Source organism: Dermacentor variabilis, chromosome 1 (genome assembly GCF_050947875.1).
Source record: "Dermacentor variabilis isolate Ectoservices chromosome 1, ASM5094787v1, whole genome shotgun sequence".
Taxonomy (NCBI): Eukaryota; Metazoa; Arthropoda; class Arachnida; order Ixodida; family Ixodidae; genus Dermacentor; species Dermacentor variabilis.
Window position 1 is genome coordinate 57,003,964 of NC_134568.1, and position 21,651 is coordinate 57,025,614.

At 43.0% G+C, this 21,651-nt stretch overlaps 2 protein-coding genes across 10 annotated transcripts in view; one reads left to right on the top strand and one right to left on the bottom strand.

The window, feature by feature from the left end:
• LOC142578117 (uncharacterized) overlaps positions 1-3,915 on the bottom strand; it is an 80,596-nt gene extending 76,681 nt beyond the window's left edge. Inside the window, exon 1 of the mRNA XM_075687532.1 lies at positions 3,682-3,915. Within this exon, the coding sequence (XP_075543647.1) occupies positions 3,682-3,729 (48 nt within the window). The 5' untranslated portion in view covers positions 3,730-3,915. The remainder of the gene's footprint in view (positions 1-3,681) is intronic.
• Positions 1-21,651, top strand: part of LOC142578066 (CCR4-NOT transcription complex subunit 7-like) — a 53,640-nt gene that overhangs the window by 6,119 nt on the left and 25,870 nt on the right. For 3 of the 9 annotated variants that reach the window (XM_075687514.1, XM_075687498.1, XM_075687516.1), the window contains exons 1-2: positions 7,554-7,680; positions 17,895-17,978. The gene's annotated coding sequence lies outside the window, so the exon portion shown is untranslated. Of the gene's footprint in view, positions 1-6,924; positions 6,990-7,552; positions 7,681-17,894; positions 17,979-21,651 lie in introns of those variants that run through there. The other 6 variants (XM_075687492.1, XM_075687522.1, XM_075687506.1 and 3 more) reach the window with 6 other exon arrangements.

Consider the following 21,651-nt stretch of genomic DNA (forward strand, 5'->3'; position numbering starts at 1 on the left):
GGTAGATGCGGTGAAGGTACGGGATCAAGTGAGTTTTCCTACGTTCCAACTGGGTTTGCGGCAATTTCTTGTTTCCTTTCACTTTTCGCAAACGGCTTTTTTTCACCAACTTTTCTAACACAGGCCGAAGAGTAACCAGCATTATTTAGACACATGGTTTTTAAAGCTAACATCTATTTTATGGGGACATGACTTAACGAGCGCGGCCTGAATGTACGTTGTAGCTATCCCCCTTTTAAGCAATTAGAGTGAACACTCAAAAGGTAGACCTTTTCGTTCTGGGGTTATACATGTAACATACATGCTGGGTCGTGAAATCAAGTTGCAAGTCTGAGAATTGAATTTTCGTTGCTCGTGGCTTTTCGAAAGTGAATGTCAGCTACTTGGAAAGAGCAGTGAACTTGCTAATGACGTCAGCAATGATACCGTCTAGGTTGGTTTCGTCAGCGCGATTTAAATCCTGCGTGTAGAGGTTTCTAAGCACGGTCTCTACGGTTTAAATCAGCCGAAATAGCGTGACCCATTCTAAACACGCTTCAATCGTCGTACTACTGAATGCTGCTCTTGTATCCAACGGTAACATGAAAAAAAGTTTTTTTTTAATCAGTCTTTTGATCAACCATCGGAACCTGACAACTCGAAGTGGAGCAGATGACAAAGTTTGTGACAAAACCGACCAATTAAAGCTTGCAGCGCCGCACTGAGCTCTCTGGACGACGGCTCAGTCTTGGGTCGTGTAGAGTGTTCTAGAGTATATTGTAGCACACTGTAGTTAGTGGCGTAGCCAGGGGAGAGGGGAGGGGGCGCTGACCGGGCTTTACTCCCCCCCCCGCTCTGGAAATTTTACCGGCCGGCGCCCTGCTCCCTTTTATGCTGGGCACGTCGCCTATGAACAAAGGCGCATATCCTTCGAATGCCCGGCCCAGACATGTACACAATGGCACACGCCTTCAGGCAAACGAAGGGCTTGCTCAAGGTAATAGTTGTATTATGCACCCAGCATGGGAAACTTGAGAATAATGGAACCTTAGCACCCCCCCCCCCCCCCCAAAAAAAAAATTGAATGGCAATGCGCCTGACTGAGAATTCTAATGCAGTATAGAGTTATACTGCATTAGAATACAGTGCGTCTAGGGTGGTGCAAAGACATGTTCATGCGGCGTCAAAACGAGGGGTGCAATACATGTGGGGATTATGAATAAAGGGAAAATCAGACATCCACCCAATCGTAGCAATTGCTACAATTGCGTCCCGGACCAGGACGAATTTTTCTTCAACTCTGAGGCTTTTCTTTCGAGGAACCCGTATGGGTTTCCTTTGTAGCAATTGCTACGATTGGGTGGATGTCTCATTTTCCGCTTATTCATTACATCTCTCCACCTTGCGGGTTTCCGCAGAACTACTATGTGGGGGTTATATACATCTTGGCCCGTTTTGTCGCTCGTCGCCGTCGTGAACAAAATCTATCTCATGGGGTTTGGGCTTAAAACAGGCCAGGGAGGCGATATGCAAGCATTGTTTTTATTAAGTGCTCTTCAACTTGATAACAATATACGTGTCATGTACAACAGTTTTGCAAGGCCTCTGAGGTGGCGGCGCGACGTCATCTCGGAGGCCATGCTTTTGGCGTGTGCGATGTATCCGCTTGTCCTCAGATAAGAGCAACTCGTTGCGCACGAGCTGACAAGCGTGGAAGATGCAGAGTTCGCGCGCTGAATTCAGAGCGCTAAAAGCTAGTATGGCCAAGAGACAGGAAGATAATCGACAATGATACGAGACGGCAGGCGCCGCCAACAACCGATGACGTAAATTGTCGACGGCAATGACCATTCAATAGTCGAAAGCTGGACCAGTTGGTCCTTGATTGAATGTGAAAAACCAACGAAAAGCAGAACGTGCACAGACGACGACGGGACAAGGACGTGGACCATCCCCGTCCTGCCTCGTTCCGTCGTCGTCTTGCTTGTGGACGTAGCACATACGTTAAGTCGTTAAGTTTTAGAGCGCAGCTCTTAAGTCGGCGTTGTCCCTCGTAACCGAGCGAATGAGCACGGCGGAGAAAATCAAGTCACGCAACATGGTCGGTGCAAGCCAGTCAGCGTGGCACCGCGATTTATTGGGCCGAACCTCCTGCGTTTAGTGGTTCTTTTTAACCACTTAGTGCGTTATGCGGCGCCCTTATCTGCGCATGTCTTTCATACTTCAGTCTCAGTAACATAGCTGGTCTTCGTTGATACTTCGCAGTAGCAATTACACGACGTTCTATTCGGGATCAGCCTCGTGTTCACTTTTTTGCAGATAGATGGATAATACTTGCTTGATCACATGTATCTCATCACAGACGACGTCACGAGCTGTGCTTTTTCGTTTTTTAACAGAAAATTTCCCAAAGGAAGATTAGGTCAGGACCGGCAATTAAATTATGCAATGGCGCATCGTAGGCAACGACATTTACCCTGGTGTTGTCATCCAGGCAGCATAGTAGAGAACACAAAAGAAGCTAAGCGAACCATGTTCTCTTTTTTCTTTTTTTTTACACATAAAAAAAATCCAAACTTCTGTTGGATTCTTTGGCGCTCTCTGCTTGCGTGGCCTGCATAACACCCCTCCATGACGTATTTCGACCGAAGGCGCATTGATCAAGAGGCTTTACGTACGCGCGGCCGATAGCATCAACTGACTTGGGGTGCCCTGTCGTTTTGCAACTGTCCAAAGCATATTGCCCCCTTCCGCCTGCGTACACGTAAAGATTCCTTTTCTGTCCCTCTGCACTCTCACAGCGTTGGAAACGATCTTTTCGACCAAAAAGCTTCTCAAAGACTAAAAACTTTTTTTTTTCGCTACTGGTAAGAAACGACTAAGGAGCACCGCGTGTCGAAAGGGGGGGGGGGGGGGGGTGAAGAGACTAAGCAATCCTCCTAATCACGTGATAATATTTGGCATCATGCAATTTCTGGCAACGTACACGGTGCACCAAACTTGAGGCTTCTTCAGCGCGAGAACTAGATTATAACAAATAGCAATGAGTGAGCTTCTGGCTTACATGTTTGCAGAAAACGCTGTTTGAACACAGGTTAGGTGTTGCATATCAAACTGGTCCCAAGTGTACGTCCGCATGTACAGTCGGGAGCAAGAGTTCCAGTACGACATCTGCAGAAAGGTCACAGTTGTGCATCGTATAACCATTTCAGCCTGCATGTCTAGGCTGCGAAGAACGAAAGGCGAGGTTGAATGCACATGTAACCGGCAAACGGAGGCCTCCAAACAGCACCTGAGATTATAATACAGCAGGCGGATCTCCGGGGCACCCGAGGGGCAGCGGGGGGATCAACCGTCGGCAGGGGCCGCCGAGGCCGGAGTTTGCCAGGGGCATGCATGCCAGACATGCTCGCTCTTGCACATGAGTGCACACGCGCGAACCTTTCAGAATACGGAGAGGCCGGTGCCATTCCCAGAAATGAACCGCATAGTTTCATTTATGTACAATCACGCGGCTGTTCCCAAAGTGCACGAAACCGTCATTTTTCTTTTTTCTCTGTACCGGCGGGCACCCAGCCGGCGGGTAACGCCAACATGTACTTCTCCTAAGATTCTCAGTAACATTGCCATGCATATTCGGTGGCTGGTTTGCCTTTTCGCAGTCGCAACATGTGCCATAGTCAGTCTTGGTATGAAACTTACGCGCTGTTTTCCATTCTGGCTGTCCAGTGATGCTGGCCTGTCGCTCATGTATGGAAGCGCAACTGCAGCACGAACCCTTAATATAAATGATTTACCCAAGATCTAGCCACTGGGGACAGGTAGTAGCATCATCAGTGTGTTTTGTTTCCTTGCATTTTGTGAAACGTGTTTACAAACCGTCGGGGGAGTACTCGGTATGCTGGACCAATTTTGGCTGGACTTCGACGACCGGTCTTGTCTGCGGTTTCTTCTGCGGCCTAATCTCAGCAGGCAGTCGCTGATGATGAGTGTGCCGCTGATGAAAAATTATTCTAGTTTTTGTAATGATGTTTCGCTGCGTAAGAGACATATTTTTTGCAATTTTGCTAGCCCAGTGGTGTATAATAAACAAGGAAAAGTTTTAATATTTGTTTTTAAAGGACCATGGAGAAATTGAACTTTTCGACGCGACATCTAGGAAAAATCTGGCTTTCTGCGCAACAAAATTTTAATCAATGTTTGTGGTTAGTAATGTTGAAACTAACACCTTTAGTTTATGTGCAGTATTAAATTAATTATACTAGTAAGTTAATAGCAACAACACACTATTGCAATATTGTTATGTTGCTAGACTTTTGTGACACGCTTGCATAGTGGCCATCATTTTGTGAATAACTAGGGTTTTACTGCTAATGACAATAATATTCAATTTTTTTAAATAGTGAAAGTTTGTCAACACAAAATTACGTCAAACTAAAGTGCGTAATTTGAACATTAGTTTCTAAACTTGTAAATCAAATAGCCGTCTACATTTGTGGCCAGATTTTTAAGATTGAGTAGTGGTGGCCAGATTTTTAAACAAGCTTCTTTGTGTTTTTGCATTTATTTTAAGATCCTTAAATATTTTTGTCAGCGCTTGAGTAAACAGTTTTTTTTGCGTGAAAATTGTTCACCAATTATTATTTCTGCTTATGTCCTTGCCAAGGTGACCTGAAATGGGTTACTACACCGACTCCTCAATCGGTGCCATGCATTGAGATGGCACCGGCGGTGCTTCCCGCGTGGCGGCGCTACCGTCTCTTTCACATATGGAACCAGTTTCCTTGTAAAACTTTGCGAATGGGCGGGGTGCTAACCGAATTTACCAGCATGTTAGTAACAGCGATGACAACATAACCTGTGTGCGTAGAGATCATGCGCGCCGTTGTGTCCATCGTGGTACGTGTCAATAAAAGGAAATGAAAAATCGCGGAGATGAACCGTACTGCTTGGGCGCGAAGTGGAATTTTTGGAATTTTTGTTAATTTTGTGCACAGCTATAAACCTGCTCGCCGATTTTATTTGGGTGTACGTATGTAGCAACAAAAGATCCACATAACCTTGCTACAGGGCGTAGCTCATTTGTCTCAAGTGATTGCATGCATGTATATGGAAGAATCCGGATTACATTAAACACACATTCACGCACACACTGCAGTCCGAAAATGCACGCAGTTGATTTTACCCTTGACGTTGCGAGTGCAGACACTCCTGCTTACGCTTTCCCCTATTTAAACAGTGACTTATAAATTCATATGTAGCTGAGGCCGTCGTATGCAAGTTCTTTGTATGTTTCGGAACTTGAGTGCAGATAAGTACAGTTAAGTTCAAGTAGGCGCGATTTTCTTTCCACGACGAGTACAGCGTACCCGACGACTTTTTTCGCTCGAAAAATGTCCCTGGTACGTTACCCGGGGCATTTGTCAAGCGAAAAAAGTCGAACTATGGGTTATTAGCGTTACTTCCTAATTAACAATGCCGACTGTAGTGTCTAGTCCGTGCAAATTTGATTTACGCGGGTGTGGAATACGCCATTCACATCATGAATGAAAGCCGCAGTTTTCAATCTTACTGTTGAACCAGCGAAAGACTACATTGGATTTGCTGCTGGCGCCGCCGCACGTGCGCGACATGCATCGCATCCAGAGTAGGACCACTGCACTTGTGCTAACAGGAAAATTTAGGTTAAGTGGCCAGACTTTTATGTATCTACATATGTTGCCAGATTTTTGCATATACAAAAAGTACTGAAATATTGGTTTAGTGTTCGCGTAGACTTTGCCTTAGTTTACGATAAAAGTTTTCAATATACAGTTTGTGTGCTTTGCGTAAAAGTAGCAATAAAATTTCATTGTTGCCTAAGTTTAGCATTTGCACACTGCGCAAGGTTGCCTGTTTTTTGTGGACATAATAATAATAATAATAATTAAATCTGCGTATACGTTGTGAATAAAACTATTCATCCATTATTCATTCATAGAAAAGCTACTAAGTTAATAATTTGTATTTGCGCATGACGTTCTGCAATGATTACCAATAGCATTTTAGTGTTTCTTGCAGTTCCCGTCTTCACCATAGAACGCCTTTCACCGTGCTTACATGCTTTCTTTTCTGTTCTACAATGAACGCAAAAGTTCGCCTTCGTTCATGGCCTCGACAACAACGAAATGAAAATTATTTTTCACTGCCTGTTTCTTTTAGAAGAATGGGATCGCCTTGACGGAAATTCCTGCGACTGTTCTTGTCGGACGCAAATAGTGATAGCGGCTTTCGTACTCGACACGCGCCACTAGTCAGATTTCTCCACGCTTCTCCGTCATCGCGGAGAGGTGGGGAGGAAGAAAACTTTGCTTTGGCACTCCTTAACGCGATATTATACGTTTTATTATTAATCATTGTTTGGTGTGTGTGTATGTGGTGTGTGAGAGAGAGAGAGAGAGAGAGAACATTTGTAGCCACATTTTGCTGACGCTGCGCCGTACTCACTGATGGGCTGCAGAAATTAAGCGACTCTTTTCCTCCTTCATAATCACCACAAATATATTTTGCGTGTCAGGGACGGAAAGTGAGCTTTGAAGCCACGCCGGCGTCGCGAACAAGCCGCGTTCCCTGTTTTGAAGAAGTCGGAGAGGGTCTAGGGGGGTCAGGCGGAGCGAGGAGGCTTTTTTCGCAACTTGTTAGGGAGTCACGTGTGCCATTTTTCCCCTAGCGTCAGGCGGAATGAGGTTATCCGTCTTGTAGGGAGAACGAACGGGGAACGTTTCCGGAAAGCCTTGGCTGAGGGAAATGAACACTGCTATAATGCATCAAAATGTCAATAATTGCTTAGCAAGCAAAAATGAAATAGGCACATTTGGAGGCACCGATTTTATTGTTAAAAACCATCCTGCAAAGTACGCATGCCGGCAACAGTGATCTCCAACTGCGCGCGTTGCTTGGAAATGTGAGCGGAACGTGCAACGATGAGAGGCGGTCTGTGGACCGGTGAAAATGAGTGGATATCGCCTCAGGTCAGCGAGAAATCCACTAAAGCTGTGTATTTATTAAGGGTTGTAAATTTCATAATACTGTAGAGGAGCAGTCGAAGAGCAATGCTTTTTGCGAAGTGTCGCCTGCGGAAAATGGTTATGGTCGTCTGCTTACGCCGACGTTTGCAGGCAAATCCTTTGACTGTAGAATGCCGCATGGTGCTTACGCAGTTGATATCGGAAATACTCGAAGAAATGCGTTGGCGTGCCCACGCCCCCTAACGTTGTAGCAGTCGCGTGCCGTACTCTAGAAAAAGTTCGAAGACAAACGCAGCATTGCGTTCAATATTTACAACGCCGCAGTCATCGCCCATCGTAGCAGTCGCCTCAAAAACTGCGCGAGCGCCTCCGGCGAAATTAAACTTGAGGTGACATGACAGCGCGGCACGGCCGGGTGCCGGCATGTGCGCGGATTCCATCATCAAAAATTTGTCGCAGCTAAGTGCCGATTGTTCTTGGTCCGATTGTTCTTGGTCGCCTTGGCCGCCCTTCAAAAGCGAAACTCCTCGTTGGTCGAGCGCGCTCATCATCAGTTTGAAATGAATGCCTTTGGCATAAAAGACACGCGGCACCGGTGCACGCGCGTGTGCGTGCACTGGTTCACGCGCTGCCTCGCGCTTCTGATCGTGGAAGACGACATGAAATGGTGGGATTCCCGAGTCTCCAGAGGCCTGTGAGTTGCTCGTTCCTTTTCTTTGAGAAGCGACCTTGTAGTCTGCGTCTTGTGCGCCCCCCTCCCCCCTTTCAAGTGCTCGCAGTACGTTTTTCAGTCGTCTCAAAAAATTTGTCCATCGGCAGTGTGCTGCGCAAAAAGCCGAGTCACGCCATATAGTATCGGCAGTTAGTGTTATCAGCAGCGTTCGAGAAAGGCCCGGTCGAAGGAAACGTGGAACACGTACGCGAATAATTATCGTGGAGGGGAAAAAAAAATGCTAACATCGAATTGAAAAGGATCTAGTTCAGGTAAAATAAATGACGCGGTTTGTTCGGTTTTCCGGAATTCAGTGATTGTTCGCGAATTGGAATTCGCCTCGTATTTTTAATCAACCTTGGCCGCCGCCTTTTTAATTTCATTGCTGTTCACGTTCGTGTATTAGCGAGTTCGATCCCGCTTTTGTGTCGCCAATAATCGACTGCGCATTTTATTTTATGCCTAAAGGCTCACTAGTGTGCCTGCCTGAAATTGACTGCAGCTTCCTATGCGCAAGCATATTCCTTATGATAGCTTTAGGGTACAGTGGTTCTTGTAACATTTTCTTGCCTTGTTAATGCAGCAAGAATCGTGGGGAGGGTATTCTGTAGGTGTCCACCTAGTGGACCGTCCATTTCAACTGCTGCTGATTGACTGGAGCTGTACCAGCGAGGAGTAGACCGGCACCCTGAGCCATTTTCCTCTTCGTTGGTGCAGCTTCTGGCCCTTGTTGTTTGCCTTATCAACACTTTCCTCCTGCTGATAAGGCACCATTCAAAACTGGGTTGGTGTTGGTGTGGGATCGTAGTGCTGACCCACCCCCCAAAAAAATATATGTTGGTTGCATCATGATGTGGAAAGTGCGTCGAGATGAGTGCTGACCTTCAACAGGTTATGTGAAAAAATATGCCGGGTAATATTTGCTGCATTCTGCAGAAATAGGCATGTACTTACAGTAGTGCTATTGACAGGCTATCTATGCATGCAGCACCTGGTGTTTTCCCATTGCTGCACTTGGACAAGGGGCATTTATTTGGGTAATATTGATGGCAAGCAGCAGACAACAGATGATGCAGTATTGTTCTCCAAGGTCTTTGCCTTCTCCCCTTTGGGTACAGGTGTCATGTGACATCTCTCCCTATGTAGACTCCTGTTATGAATGGCAGTTATCCTGTTATAATAGTAAAGATGTTCAGAAGTCGTGCGCCAATAGGGGTAGCCATAATTTCCAATTAGATTACTTTTTTTATTTTTGACTGCAAGAATAACTTCATGCAACTGTAATGAACCCCTGCTTTAGTCCCCATATATTTTCCTGAAGTAAGAGGCAGTGCAGTGACCTTATAATGAAACATTGTTTGATGTTTAGACTGTTTCACATGGTGCGAATTTGCTGTAGTTTTCACACTTGCAAATTCGCAGTTGCAGCAAATGGGCTGTCGGACCCTGCACTACTGTGATTTTTCTATGTTTGGAGTGCTGGGACTTCTCCGTGGAAGTGCACTTGCGGCGAGAAAGGGGAACGAATGGCAACTGCCATTGTTACACTTCATTGTGGCCTTGCCTACTTAATTTTTGTTTTGATAAAGTAACACATTCATTACACAAAAAACTCTTGAAAAGAACAGTTTTTGAGTTGTTTCACTCTCATTTCAGCAAAGCGAAATGATGCCAAGAATAATTTATTCCTCTGCTAGGTGCTTGCAAAGGCGAAAATTGCAGCTGCCGTGCTTGGGGCATGTGAAACTGGAATGCAATGTTTGCAGTCACGGAAAACATACCTGATTAAGACCATGGCTACTGCTGAGTGAAATGCATATCACATAAAATTGCCATAGTGTGCCAGTTCCGTTGTGCCTGTTTAAGAAAACATGTGCAGGCAAAAACAGGTAATGCATTGGTATGATGCTAAAAGGCCACAAACAGCATTTGAGGCTGATGAGCTCAGCAAAAAGTAGTCATATGTGAATTTCGTAAAGTGCTAGCATGATTGTATGAATATTTAAATGCCCTTTGTTCAGAATATGGACGTACACTCTACTTATAAACTGGGGTATTTTTTCAAAAACACAGGAAGAAACATGAACAGCCTAATGAAAGCACTTGGAAGTGTTGTGTATGTTTGCTGTTGGTATGACTTACTATTAGGGAGTTCTAGGTTTCCACACCCAAAGTTAGGAAATGCAAACCTCTGGGCATACAAAAGAAAGCAAAACAATGAAAACAGGCCGTGGAGCTTTGGGTTTGCAACGACATTTGGGTATGCAATTTCTTATACTCTCTCATTGTGAAAAAGCCTGCACCTGTTTCTCATGTACGGCACTGCAGTATGAAGCCACATGTCCAGCATGCTTATCTCATTATGTAGTCGTCAAATTTCATCTTTAGTTCAACGTCTGTCTGGCAAGGGGTTATTTACACATGTGCCCCAAGTCCAACCTTATCCACTCCCCTTAGTGTAGGGCAGCACCACCTCTCACCTCAAGTAGACTATGCACTTCAGTAGTGTTCTGCAGCGAATCCTGAGCTATGCTTTCCTATTTGGTCACTTTCAGTATCTACCCAAAGGGTAGATGCTGAAGGGTGTTTTATGCGCAGTTCCTGAAGGCAGGAATTGTTCAGTGCTGCCCTCAACTAGCGGAGTTGAGGCTGGAGTCAGGGTGCATCAGCGAATATGGGGAATAATGCATTGCACCTGGGTGTTTTTTCCTCTTCTGCTTTCACTCGTATGGCTTTCACACTCATATGAACGAAATGTAATAAAAGGGGCTCCTCTAGGTTCACGTCTCAGTGGCATGTGTTGGAGCTAAGCTGATCTGCAGGGACATTGCGCAGTGGTGTGGTACAGTAAAAAATATTGGCCTGGTCTTTTTCCTGAGAAATGTGGAAGCACAGTATGTGTAGTAGTACACACAACACTCTGCTCGCAGGAGATTGCTGAACACAGCATGCCAGGAAAAGTGGGCAATCATTTCTGACCTGAGCATACAACTTGGAATTGACAGGTGCTGTTTGTCATGGTGTATGCAATCTAAGCACTGTATCTTGCAATTTCATAATGCATGCCCAAGTGCCAGGGCATTTTTCTTGTTTCATGACTAACTTCACAGAGCATCTTGGTGGGCACTGCTGTTTCTATTTATCAGAAGAGGCTAGTAATGCATTAACTGCATAATCTGCTGCACGTTAGTGCTGTGTAGTCAGTTACATGTCGTAAAACCAACCATAAAATCTCATCAAAGGCAACGCACCAGGGCTCACCTTGTCTGAATTTCCCTCCTCCTCCTTGCTGTTTATGTCTAGGCCAGTTGCTAAAGTGCTGCCTTTGTGAACCCTGGGTTTGGAATGGGGGTCATTAGGTATGAACAATATAAAAAAAAAAGGTCTTGCTCCACCTTTCGGGATGCGCCTTCCAAGCTGTGCACAAGGAGGTTCTCTGGATGCTATATGAGGCAAGATGGCCCCCCTTCGAATCCCTTTGCAGTGTTCTCTGAATTCAATGTATATGTTATATTGCGAGCTTTCTTTTTTCCAACGTTTGACAGTCATTGCAGTTTGTGCATGTGTGTGTGATGCATGCACCGCAACATGTTCATTGCTGTCGCTCCACTGGGGCACCTCCTTTTTGAGCTACTGTGACCTCTGAGAAACTGTAGTCTTTGGAGTGCAGAGGCATGGAGCAGGCACAGCGTGCTCTTGCGGGAGAAGCGTCTCCTGGTGCTTATTTGTTGCTGGCTACGTACTGGGTTCTCTATATTAAAGGAGCGCTGACGCAGAAAGTTTGTATCCCGTTTTTGTTGCTCTATTAAATAGCTGCCAACCTTGTAACTACATTGTTGTGCCAGAATTGCTTGAATGCACAGAAAACAGCCAACAATATCCTTTTTTACTGGCACATCAAAGCGCATGCCAAATCGAGCGCACCTTGGCATAGGCTTGATTTACAAGGGCGCTCGTACATGTCACAAAAATCGGAGGTAGAAGTCACATGGTATCACAAACCACTGATGTATGCACCAGTCAGTTTGGTGCAATGGTTACAAACCACACAATGACCGTGTCGCCTAAAACTGGATGCATGCCGGATAACCATTCTTTCCTCTTTGACTCTGCACTTTTTTCATTCAACATGACCTTTGTCCCCTGCTGTTGCTACTGTCGGAGTGCACAGCACCCTTCATCCTTCTCAGCTTTCCTAATCCTATTTACCCCGTCGTCTCAAGCTTACATAAGACTATCATGATGCATTTACGTCTACTGCACTGATCTACATGTCAGTGATACCACGTGATTTCCCCTAGAAGCCTCCCAAGTTTCCATTACATATAGAGGGAGCCCTTGTAAACAAGCCCTATGCTGTAAAATTTGCCATGCTTTTTTACTTTTTCACATTAAGATATTATAATTTATGGCTTGCTACACATTTTAGGAATTGAGGTTTCATACCATGATTAGAGCTTGTGACTAACAGAGCAAAATAACCAAGAAAGAGTTTTTGTGCCAGTGCACATTTAATCGAAGCAGATTTGTTAAAGATCGCCTGTGGACATCACAATTCTGTCACATCAGATGGATTACTTGAAGGAGGCACAAGACATGGCAAAGTGACACAGGGCCTGGCCTGTCAACACCTTTTTGTCTGTTATTCTTGTTCACGCTAGTAATGTCACAGCAACTGCATGAACACCAACTAGCTCAACTTACTGCATTAGTTACATTGCAAAGTAATTTGAGCTGATTAACATATTATTAGTAATTTACTTTTAATTTATCACTTTAGAGGACGTATGTCCCAATTGCGGAATTGAAGTTGAGCAGTGATGAAGTAATACTCATGTAGTAAATATCCTGCGCTTAGCACCATTTTCGAGAAGCACATCTCCAAAATCTGTGGTGAATTGCTTAATGTTAAAGGAACTGGCAACTAGCCAGAATGTGTTGTGAGATGTTGATGGAAATGGAACTGACCATGATTTATAGTAATAGAATCCAGCACGCTGTTCGCGATTTAAGTGGGAATTACAATTTTTAAGTGGCAAAGAAAGTCTCGAAAACCAGTAAGTGGCGAGACCTGGCAGAGAAATCTTGGTGCTTTGGGTGTATTCTATGAGATGACTGTGCGTAAGTTGAGTATTACTAAGTACATCATAATTATTGCTTAAAATTGCAGTTGGTAAATATTACACTCGCATATTGTTCTATGCTTCGGAAATCGAAAAACTTGCACGTGGCTATGGCAACACTCAGAACTCCGTATCACGTGTAAAGGTGTTTGATCCGATTGGTTTCATTTTGACTGGCTAAATACCAAAGCAGTTGGACAGGAAACCATGAAAACACGTAGCTATTGTTGCGCGAAAATCAGTTGACAATTTGGAAAACATGAATCACACGAACATCAACTTCTTGAACAAATTTATACTTTGTTACAGCATGGCCGCCCTTGTCGTCTGCCTCCCACTAATGCCGGCGTATAATCACTGTCGCGCTCACCTATCACCGTTTTCAGCATGCTTCTAGTGATTGACTACATCCTCACTTCAGATAGAAAAATTCTGATGAAAAATGTTCCACAGCAGAAAACGCTGTGGAACATTCGATAGGCTTTCCATTGCACTATGGGTACCATGAAAATTGGTTGTCAGTCCCTTTAACTTATCAGCACTCCATTTGCCACCGTGTTCATCAGTGTTAACTGGAGCATCAATGCTTGTGATTTGTTACACATGGCCTTCACCTCTTTTTCCTATGATGTAAACAAGAGCCCGAATTGGTCTTTGTGTGCTCTTAAAACTGGTGATCGCGAGACCTTGAACTGAGTATCATCACGTGATCATGCAGTTGTCATTGAGGAGGTTACAAACATTGAATGCAAATGGGACAGAGGTACTATTCCTTGCATGTTACATTAATGTCAACTTTAATATGTTATGCTTTCCAGGATCATGGCAGTTTGTTTTCGCTGTGAATATTAACCTGGTCACGTTTTCTAGCATGTTACATAAATTCTGTTTTCTGTTTCAAATGCTGACTTCGAGGTTTTGAGTGTGCGCAGTCAGTCAATGTTGTGTACCGCCCGCCCGATGCTGATATTAACGCCGTTTCCTCGCTGGTGACCTTAACATTGATATGCTAAAAATTTCAAGGGTACAAAATGACTTGTCATCACTGTCCAGTCAAATGGTTTTGTAAACACTATTGAGAATTCTACTCGCATTACCCATTCATCAAGTACCCTTATTGATCTTTTCATCACGAACACTGAAAAAAATGTGGTTCGATTGCAAGCAGTATGAGTATGAGCTTGAATGCCAGACTTAAAAGCGCAAAGGAAGAGTACTATTTTGCTTATTTCTCTGTCACGGCCAGCAACACTGAGCTGCTGTGGAAACGACTAAACATCAGAATTTATCCTAAGGCTGACTGTACAATTACAGGTCTGTGCATGAATGGTCAGATGAAAGATGGAATAACTTATCAGATACACTCAATTACCATTTTGTTGCGGTAGGCCAGTCAAATTCTTGCAACATAAATCCGTATACTATTCGGGGAACCAGTACATTCTTTTCTAGTATGTTTTTTCCGACAACAGAGATTCAAGTTGATATATTTAAGTCGAAAAAAATTCAAGAGCACTTGACGCAAATGGCATGCATATTTGCCCTATCAAATATATCATAGACATCATTGCTGCTGTCCTGATGCAAATGTTTAATTTAGTGCTTGAAACTAGCTGTTTTCCGCAAAAGATGCAAATGGCGAGAGTAATTGCAATTCACAAAAAAAAAAAATGATCTGGGAAACTTTAGGCCGATATACGTGTGACTTTTTGGATTCCTAAATAAACAGTCTAATTTCCAACGCCCAATATGGTTTTTTGAAAGGTAAATCTACAGAACAAGCTCTTCTTGCTCAAAAATAATTTATAATTGACACCTTTGAGGATAAAAACCTTGTCTTAGGTGTATACATTGACTTCTCGAAAGCTTTTGACTGCATGCAACATAATCTATTATTATATAAACTAAAACTGGGGGAGTATTCTGTAAGAGTCCACCTAGTGCACTGTCCATTTCGGCCGCTGCTGATTGGATGCAGCTGTACAAGTGAGGAGGAGACGAGCAGCCCCAGCCACTCGGCAGCGGCCGAAATGGACAGTCCAGTAGGTGGACTCCTACGGAATACCTCCCCAGTATGGCATGCATGGGAAGTCGAACGACCTTCTGTATTCATATCTACAGTACCGAAGTCAGTTTGTTTCACATTGTAATTTCAATTCAGTCTAAAAACGTTAATACTGGAGTCCGTCAAGGTGCCATACTTGGGCCGCTCTTATTCATTGTCTATATGAACGATATTTTTGGCTCTGTTATAAATTGTCACTGGGTTGGCTGTGCAGATGATAGAGCACTTTTTTCAATGGTATAAAGCCAATAGGATGATGTCTTCAGCAAATGATGCGCTTGCAGAAGTATTAAATTGGTCAAGAAGAAATTGCTTGAAAATCAACAGAAAGAAAACAGAGGCTATATTTTATTGCACTAAGCACACAGTTCTTGTATTGACAGACTTTATATCTTGATAATAATGTAGTTAGTATTGTTAACGAGGTTAAGGCGTTGGGAGTTACATATTCAGAGACTATCATGGAACAAGCAAATGGAAAATATCTGCAACAGATTAAATTGTGTTGCTGGACTGATTAATAAAAACCGTCAAATATTACCAGTAAAAGTGAAACATTTGATTTAATATGGATTATTTTTATCAACGCTGAATTATTGCCACCTTGTACGGGGCTATACATCATTAGATAACATTAAGAAACTCAGTCTGTCAAAAGTGCGCAGTTCATATGCTACTCACACATCTCCTTTTCTTAACGAATTTAAAATGCTAAAAGTGGAATTTATCTATGCATTCCGTCTTTCCTGTACTTACCGTTTCGCCATTAAAACCAATAACACTGACTTTATCATTTCCTTTCGTTTAGCAAAGCGACACTACCTATACAACACAAGAATTCAGGATCCTTGGCTTCAGCGATTATGCCACACAAATTATGGAAATCAGTCGCTATCATTCCAACTAGCTGCATTTTTAAACAAATATGCCAAACATGGGTTAATCGCTGAGACTGCATCCATGCGCACATTTTATTTGTTCTTATCAAGTCAAGGTATGATTTAGTTCGCATACCCATCAAGCCGTTTTGCTGCCTGCTTCTTGCTTAGTTTCAGCAACACTATGTATTTATTGCAGCAGTCGCAGAATGCTGTCACTTGTAGCGCATGCATTTGTCAATGACTATCGTATTCTTTTTTTCTCAAAGGCTGTTTTTTTAATTTTTGGTAGTACTAACTTCTTACTTTACATCAAAACTCTCCTTGTGTATTTTTGGCTTTTTCTTGATCGGTATTCTTTCATAATTTTGAGGTTATTTCAATTTTACAGGCAAGAGCAAATGGTAAACTGTTTTCGCTGCCTCTTTCTTTTTTAGATTTCACATGCTCGATACTACACCGATTTTTCAACTCATATATTGCGAGACGTTTTTCCCTTTCTTATTTATTATATGTTTGTTTGTTTTTATTTCACGGCTTTGTATTTTGTTTTGGTCCTGTATTTGTGCTATTCCCACGTTGTATGACAAATTAAAACCCATTCTGCTCTTTGTTTGCCTAAACTATAAGTTATTTGTATATCTTTTGTCAAAAGTGCATCTTTCTTCAATAAGTATGGGCCGTATAACGTAAAACTATTCCAATATGTTTTTATTCCAATCTACTGACGTCAAATTTGCATAACCGCCGACGCAAGCATCAGGCGGTCACCCGCAAAGTTGTCTGAACAGACCGAATGCTCCCCTTGTTCATAGGAGGTTTTTGTTTGCTTGAAAAACTAATAACATTGCCTGCACTGAGTGGCTTGTCTTATCTAATTGGCTCACAAGAGGCTAAGAGCATGCTCAAGTGGAGAGGGATTCGATGGGGCCGAGCCATTGCACTGAATATTGATAACAGGATAAAGAGGGTGGTACCGGCGCATGTGATTGGTCTGCTTTCTCTTACTTAGCTTGCGGTGGCTTGTCGTAAATCGCGGTGGTATGCAACGGAAGCTTAAGAATGACTATAAAATGCACCCTCAGCAAAGAAGAGTTGGCAGAACGAGGTCTTAAACGTGCCGAAAGTTCTTGAAAATGTTACACGGCCACGCAAGAAGTTTTATTACACGCAAATAAACCCATGCTCTCCGGCAGGCGCGAGTAGCCGGTGCCGGAGAGATCGGCGGCAGCCATCTTTTATTCCTTTCGGACCGGGGCAGCCTGCGGCTGGTCTGAAGAAAATTCAGTTTTGTTAAGCATATTAATGCATCTTCAACGCGTACGCGTCACTTTGACGCGGTAAGTTTTTGCGATTTTGGGACCTCACGTGAGAGGCAGGTGAAGTGGGTGCAGCCCGAAAACTTTTGACCAATAGCCGAGGGCTCATGGCAGAAAGTCGTCGAATCAGAAATAGCTGTTTTTGTTTTGTTCAGTCAGAATATGCATAATCAATGTGTACACGTCATATCAGACAGGGAGCTATCGCGGTTTTCGTGCCGTCGCGTGACAGGTGAAGTGGGGGTGAGCTAAAAAGTTTTTGACCAATCGCAGTGGGCTGATTGCAGAATTGGAATGGAAAAGTTTGGAATAGTTTTACGTTATAGCATCCATGTTTAGTTGGTTCCCATTCACATTTATTTAGAAGTGTACTGCAGCTCACTTCCTGCTGGACTTTGTAGGGGGCAGGAGCATTGTCAAGCTGCAGTTAGCTTTTTTTTCTGCCACTCACATATTTCTCGTGGAGAAATCATAATTCCTTTGATTGATTGATTGATTGATTGATTGATTGATTGGAGTATTGCGGGCTCAAATGAAGAGATACATTGTCATTGCCAGCTTCTAAATTGCTCTATTAAATGCAGCAAGTTACGTTAGTTTCTTTTGCATTTGTCCAATGAGAGAGCATCAAGCATTGTCTGTACATATGTTAGGCCGTGGTAACCATTGTTTACCTCCTTGGTGAGCCTTCTAAAGTTGAGTTCAAAGACTTGCAACCCTTGGTGTAGCTCTTTTGATACTGATTGGTTGCATAATCTGTGCAGCATTATATTTTCTGTTCTAATTGCATGGCATGTTTTGCATGCTGCAGGAAAGCTGTGTCCATCGTGCCTGAGTAACCGTTGCATTGGAGAAAACGTGCACTGTCTTTGGAGGCCACTGTTGAAAATATGTGGTGAAACACATTTTTCTTTTTGCTATTCTATAGAATTGTCAGAGTTTCCTAACTTCAAAGTGTAAGGAGGCATTGCTAATGGATGTGTAGTTATTGTTGATATCTTAATTATGTGTGCAGCAGAATGTCAGTCAATACAGCTCATTAATAATCCATGTGTATAGCTGCACAAGGTGTGCATAAAAGGTGCGTGTAGGTGTGCGTATCTTTGTTGTTTACAGAGGCAGCAGGTGTTGGTGCAATTGCATTCCCATGTACTTTAGATAACCCTTCAGGGATGGAACACGAGCTCAGCTCATCAAGCACAAACTTGCAAAAGAAGACAAACGATGAGACCAGATCATCTAGTGTTTTTTGTGTGTGTGTGCAAGCCTGAAGCGATTTGAACTCCTGTGTTGGGGGGGGGGGGGGGGGGCTCTGCGCTTGTTCTAAGTGGCAGGCTTTGTTTTGTGCTTGTTGTAAAACACATATTGGGAAAGGAGTTGTTGCAAAGTGAAATTACGAGCAGTGAAGCCCGTCTTCGTTACAGTTTAAATTTTTTTTCCTTGTAAAATTCACCTTTCTGGCAAGATTTTCTCTAGAGCTGAAGTTTGGGCTTGTTGGTTATTCATGGTCAAATACCAGCACGCGAAATACAAGGGACGAACCTATGTCTCTTTAAGGTCGTCTATTGTTTTTTATGCACTGGTATTTGACGGTCAAAAATTTTTCTCATGGTCTTGCTTTATATGATCGTCAAAATCATTTGCATGCAAAAAGAAAAAAATCGTTTTTATTTGGCATGTTTTATTTTTGTTTTTTGCTGTCTTAAAGGGTTAAAGCATCTCCAAGAATGAGCACAGGTGCATCCTATCAGAAAGATTATACAGCCTACTTCGTATGGCTTTAAGCTTTGTAGCAAGTTCCATGTTGCACCTCCAGTGTTCAAGCTGTTGTCCAGAGCTTATCTCATGCTGGCTGTGAGATGAGAGAGCCATTAGTCACCTCATTGTTAACTTCATTAACATGGCAAGTGGGCTGTAGATTTTTGATGGTGGTGATGCCGTTCTTTTTTAATGTATTTTTTCGGTTTAGACCGAATTACGACTGATCACTTTACTAGACCATCTGTAATGGCAATTGCGCGGTGCTGTTGCATCTATCTTCAACTTTCTCGATATACCAGTGCCCACAAATCTTTTCGGTTCTTTATTAACCCTTTGGGGGCTGGGCACTTCAAGCATTTCCATTTGCTGTGTGCTGTTTGCTGTGTGACCACATATAGTCTCGTGTAAACTGCTTGTCTAGAAAGTTGGATCAATTTGGCAATTATTTGCAATATCATCCCGTTAATGGGGCCCAGCAACACTGTTTTCACTGCCAATTGAATTAGTTCCAATAGGAATTGACACAGGCATGCAAAGCTTTATTGGTTGCTTAGTTGTCTCTGCCCCCCTCCATTTTGGTGTTGTGCAGAAGGGTGTGGTTGGGAGAGTAAGAAATTAGGTTAAAATTCCCCTTGCTGAAACGTTGGCTCAAGCCTGAGGCATCCCTGTTGAACGTAATAGACACACAAATTTGACATGCCATAATTTTATTCAAGAAAGAAACTTGTGTGTAATAGGGATATTGTGGTGACCTTTGTGTATTCACTACAATTTGAAGGAGTATTTTGTTACTTAGTGCAAGACTGCTCTCATAGCTAGTGGCCCGTTACTAAGTATGCTTATTCTAGCTGAGTGCTGCAATAATGTGTAGGAAATGCTTTGAAAAAACAGTCATACAGGCATGTAAAGCAACCTAATACAGGCCAGTTAGTTCGACACCACTTCTGAAATTGCGGTATTAAATAAAGTGTCACGCACAAAAGCGCCAACTGTGTTTTACTTCAAGTGAAACTTTGAATAAACACATGTGTCAAGTCTGGGATGTCATTCATATGCTATTGCTTGAAAACAGCATCTCTTTATCTGACAGCAGCATGAAGGGTGCACTGATACCCGTGGCCTTTAATGACAAGAGCATTGCTCTCAAAAGCATGTTTTTGCATTTGCACACTGCACCCAATGTGTTTTGTATAAAAATTTGTTAGCCTTCAAATGGGTGCATGTTGATTAGATGCAATGTTATTCTGTAAAGGTGAGGGAACACAAGCTGGCCATAAAGAACAATGCAGGCAAGAACACCTAGCAGAGCATTGTAGAAATGTTAATCCTATTGTGTAAAGAGAGCAGGGAGCCTGTGTATCAGCGCACCGACCATCAAGGACATGCTTTTCTTGAGCGTGATATGCGAGTAACATGACAGCTTGACAAGCATATTTATCAAAAATTACTCCAGAAATAAGTGTCATAAGTTTGTGTTTCTTTTTTCCATGCCGTAACAGGTAGCCTGAAAATATATTCTGGAAATGGTTCAACAAGCTCACTGTGGGGGCACGTTACCGCATTTTGATTTTACATTAGCACAGTTAACAGGAAAGGATGAAGACAAGCACGGAATTTGCAGCACGCACACATGTACAGTGCAATCTTGTTGATACAATCTTCACAGGAACCCAAAAATAAAATGAATCATCCAAAAATTTTATTATGCAAAGCAAGCTCCAAAAATTATGAAAATAGGCGTACTCGATGACAGGCTCAATAGCACAGGTCTGTGCAGTGTCGAGTAATACTGCTCTGCATAACACTTTATGCGGAGCTCAATAGCACAGGTCCGTGTGGTGTTTGTTGAGTGATACTGCTCCTTATAGCACTTCATGCATAACAGATGCCACACAAACTGCAGTCAACACACCTTTATTAGGCAACATTAAAATAGCTCAACAGTTCACACTAAATGTTCTTCTTTTCAGTGTCCATAAAAAAGTTATTCTGGAAGTTAAAAAAAGGAAACTGTCATGTCCTCATTCAATTGAGCAGCGTTCTACCACCGCCGGCATGCCATGCGGGTTTCTCCTCCAGTGTAGCTAGGGCTCAACAGGTTCATGGGTCATTGGAATGTTATTTAAGCTAGTACACTGGTATATAAAGGTACGAGTTTTTGAAATGCCAGTAAAAGCCCACTTCTACAGTCGTATTATCCAAGTTGAGGTGGAAATGCGATCACAATAACAGTATGAAAATACATTGCTCCTATGGGACATTGGCCGGGAAACGGAAAAGAAACATATTATCTCAAAAAACATTATACAGAATCATATCTACAAGATTACACTGTGTGCACAATTTGAACAGACGTGTGCCTCAAGTTGATCTTGCCCAAGACCCAAGCAGAAAATTGGAATTGCGCAGCACCCGCCATGGTAGCTCAATAGATGTGGCGTTGCAATGCTAAGCACAAGGTCATGGGTTTAATTTTGGCTGTGGCAGCCCCATTACAATAGAGTGCAATGATAAATTGCTCGTAAACAGTGTTTTGGGTACATGTTAAAGAACCCCTGGTGGTTTAAAATAATTGAAGACCCCCCACTATACCATCCTTTGTCAGCTATTGTGCAATTTCAGTATGTTAAACCCCACAATTGTACAGCTAACATGACGTCGCTGGGTACCAAGCACGCGATAAGTTGAAGCAGGCTTAAAAAAAACAGCAGAAACTCCGTGTGAGTGAACAAAAATTACAGGGAATGTAATTGTCGGGAGATAACCAACAACCCTTGTGACTAAAGTGAAATGGTTTTAGACAAACA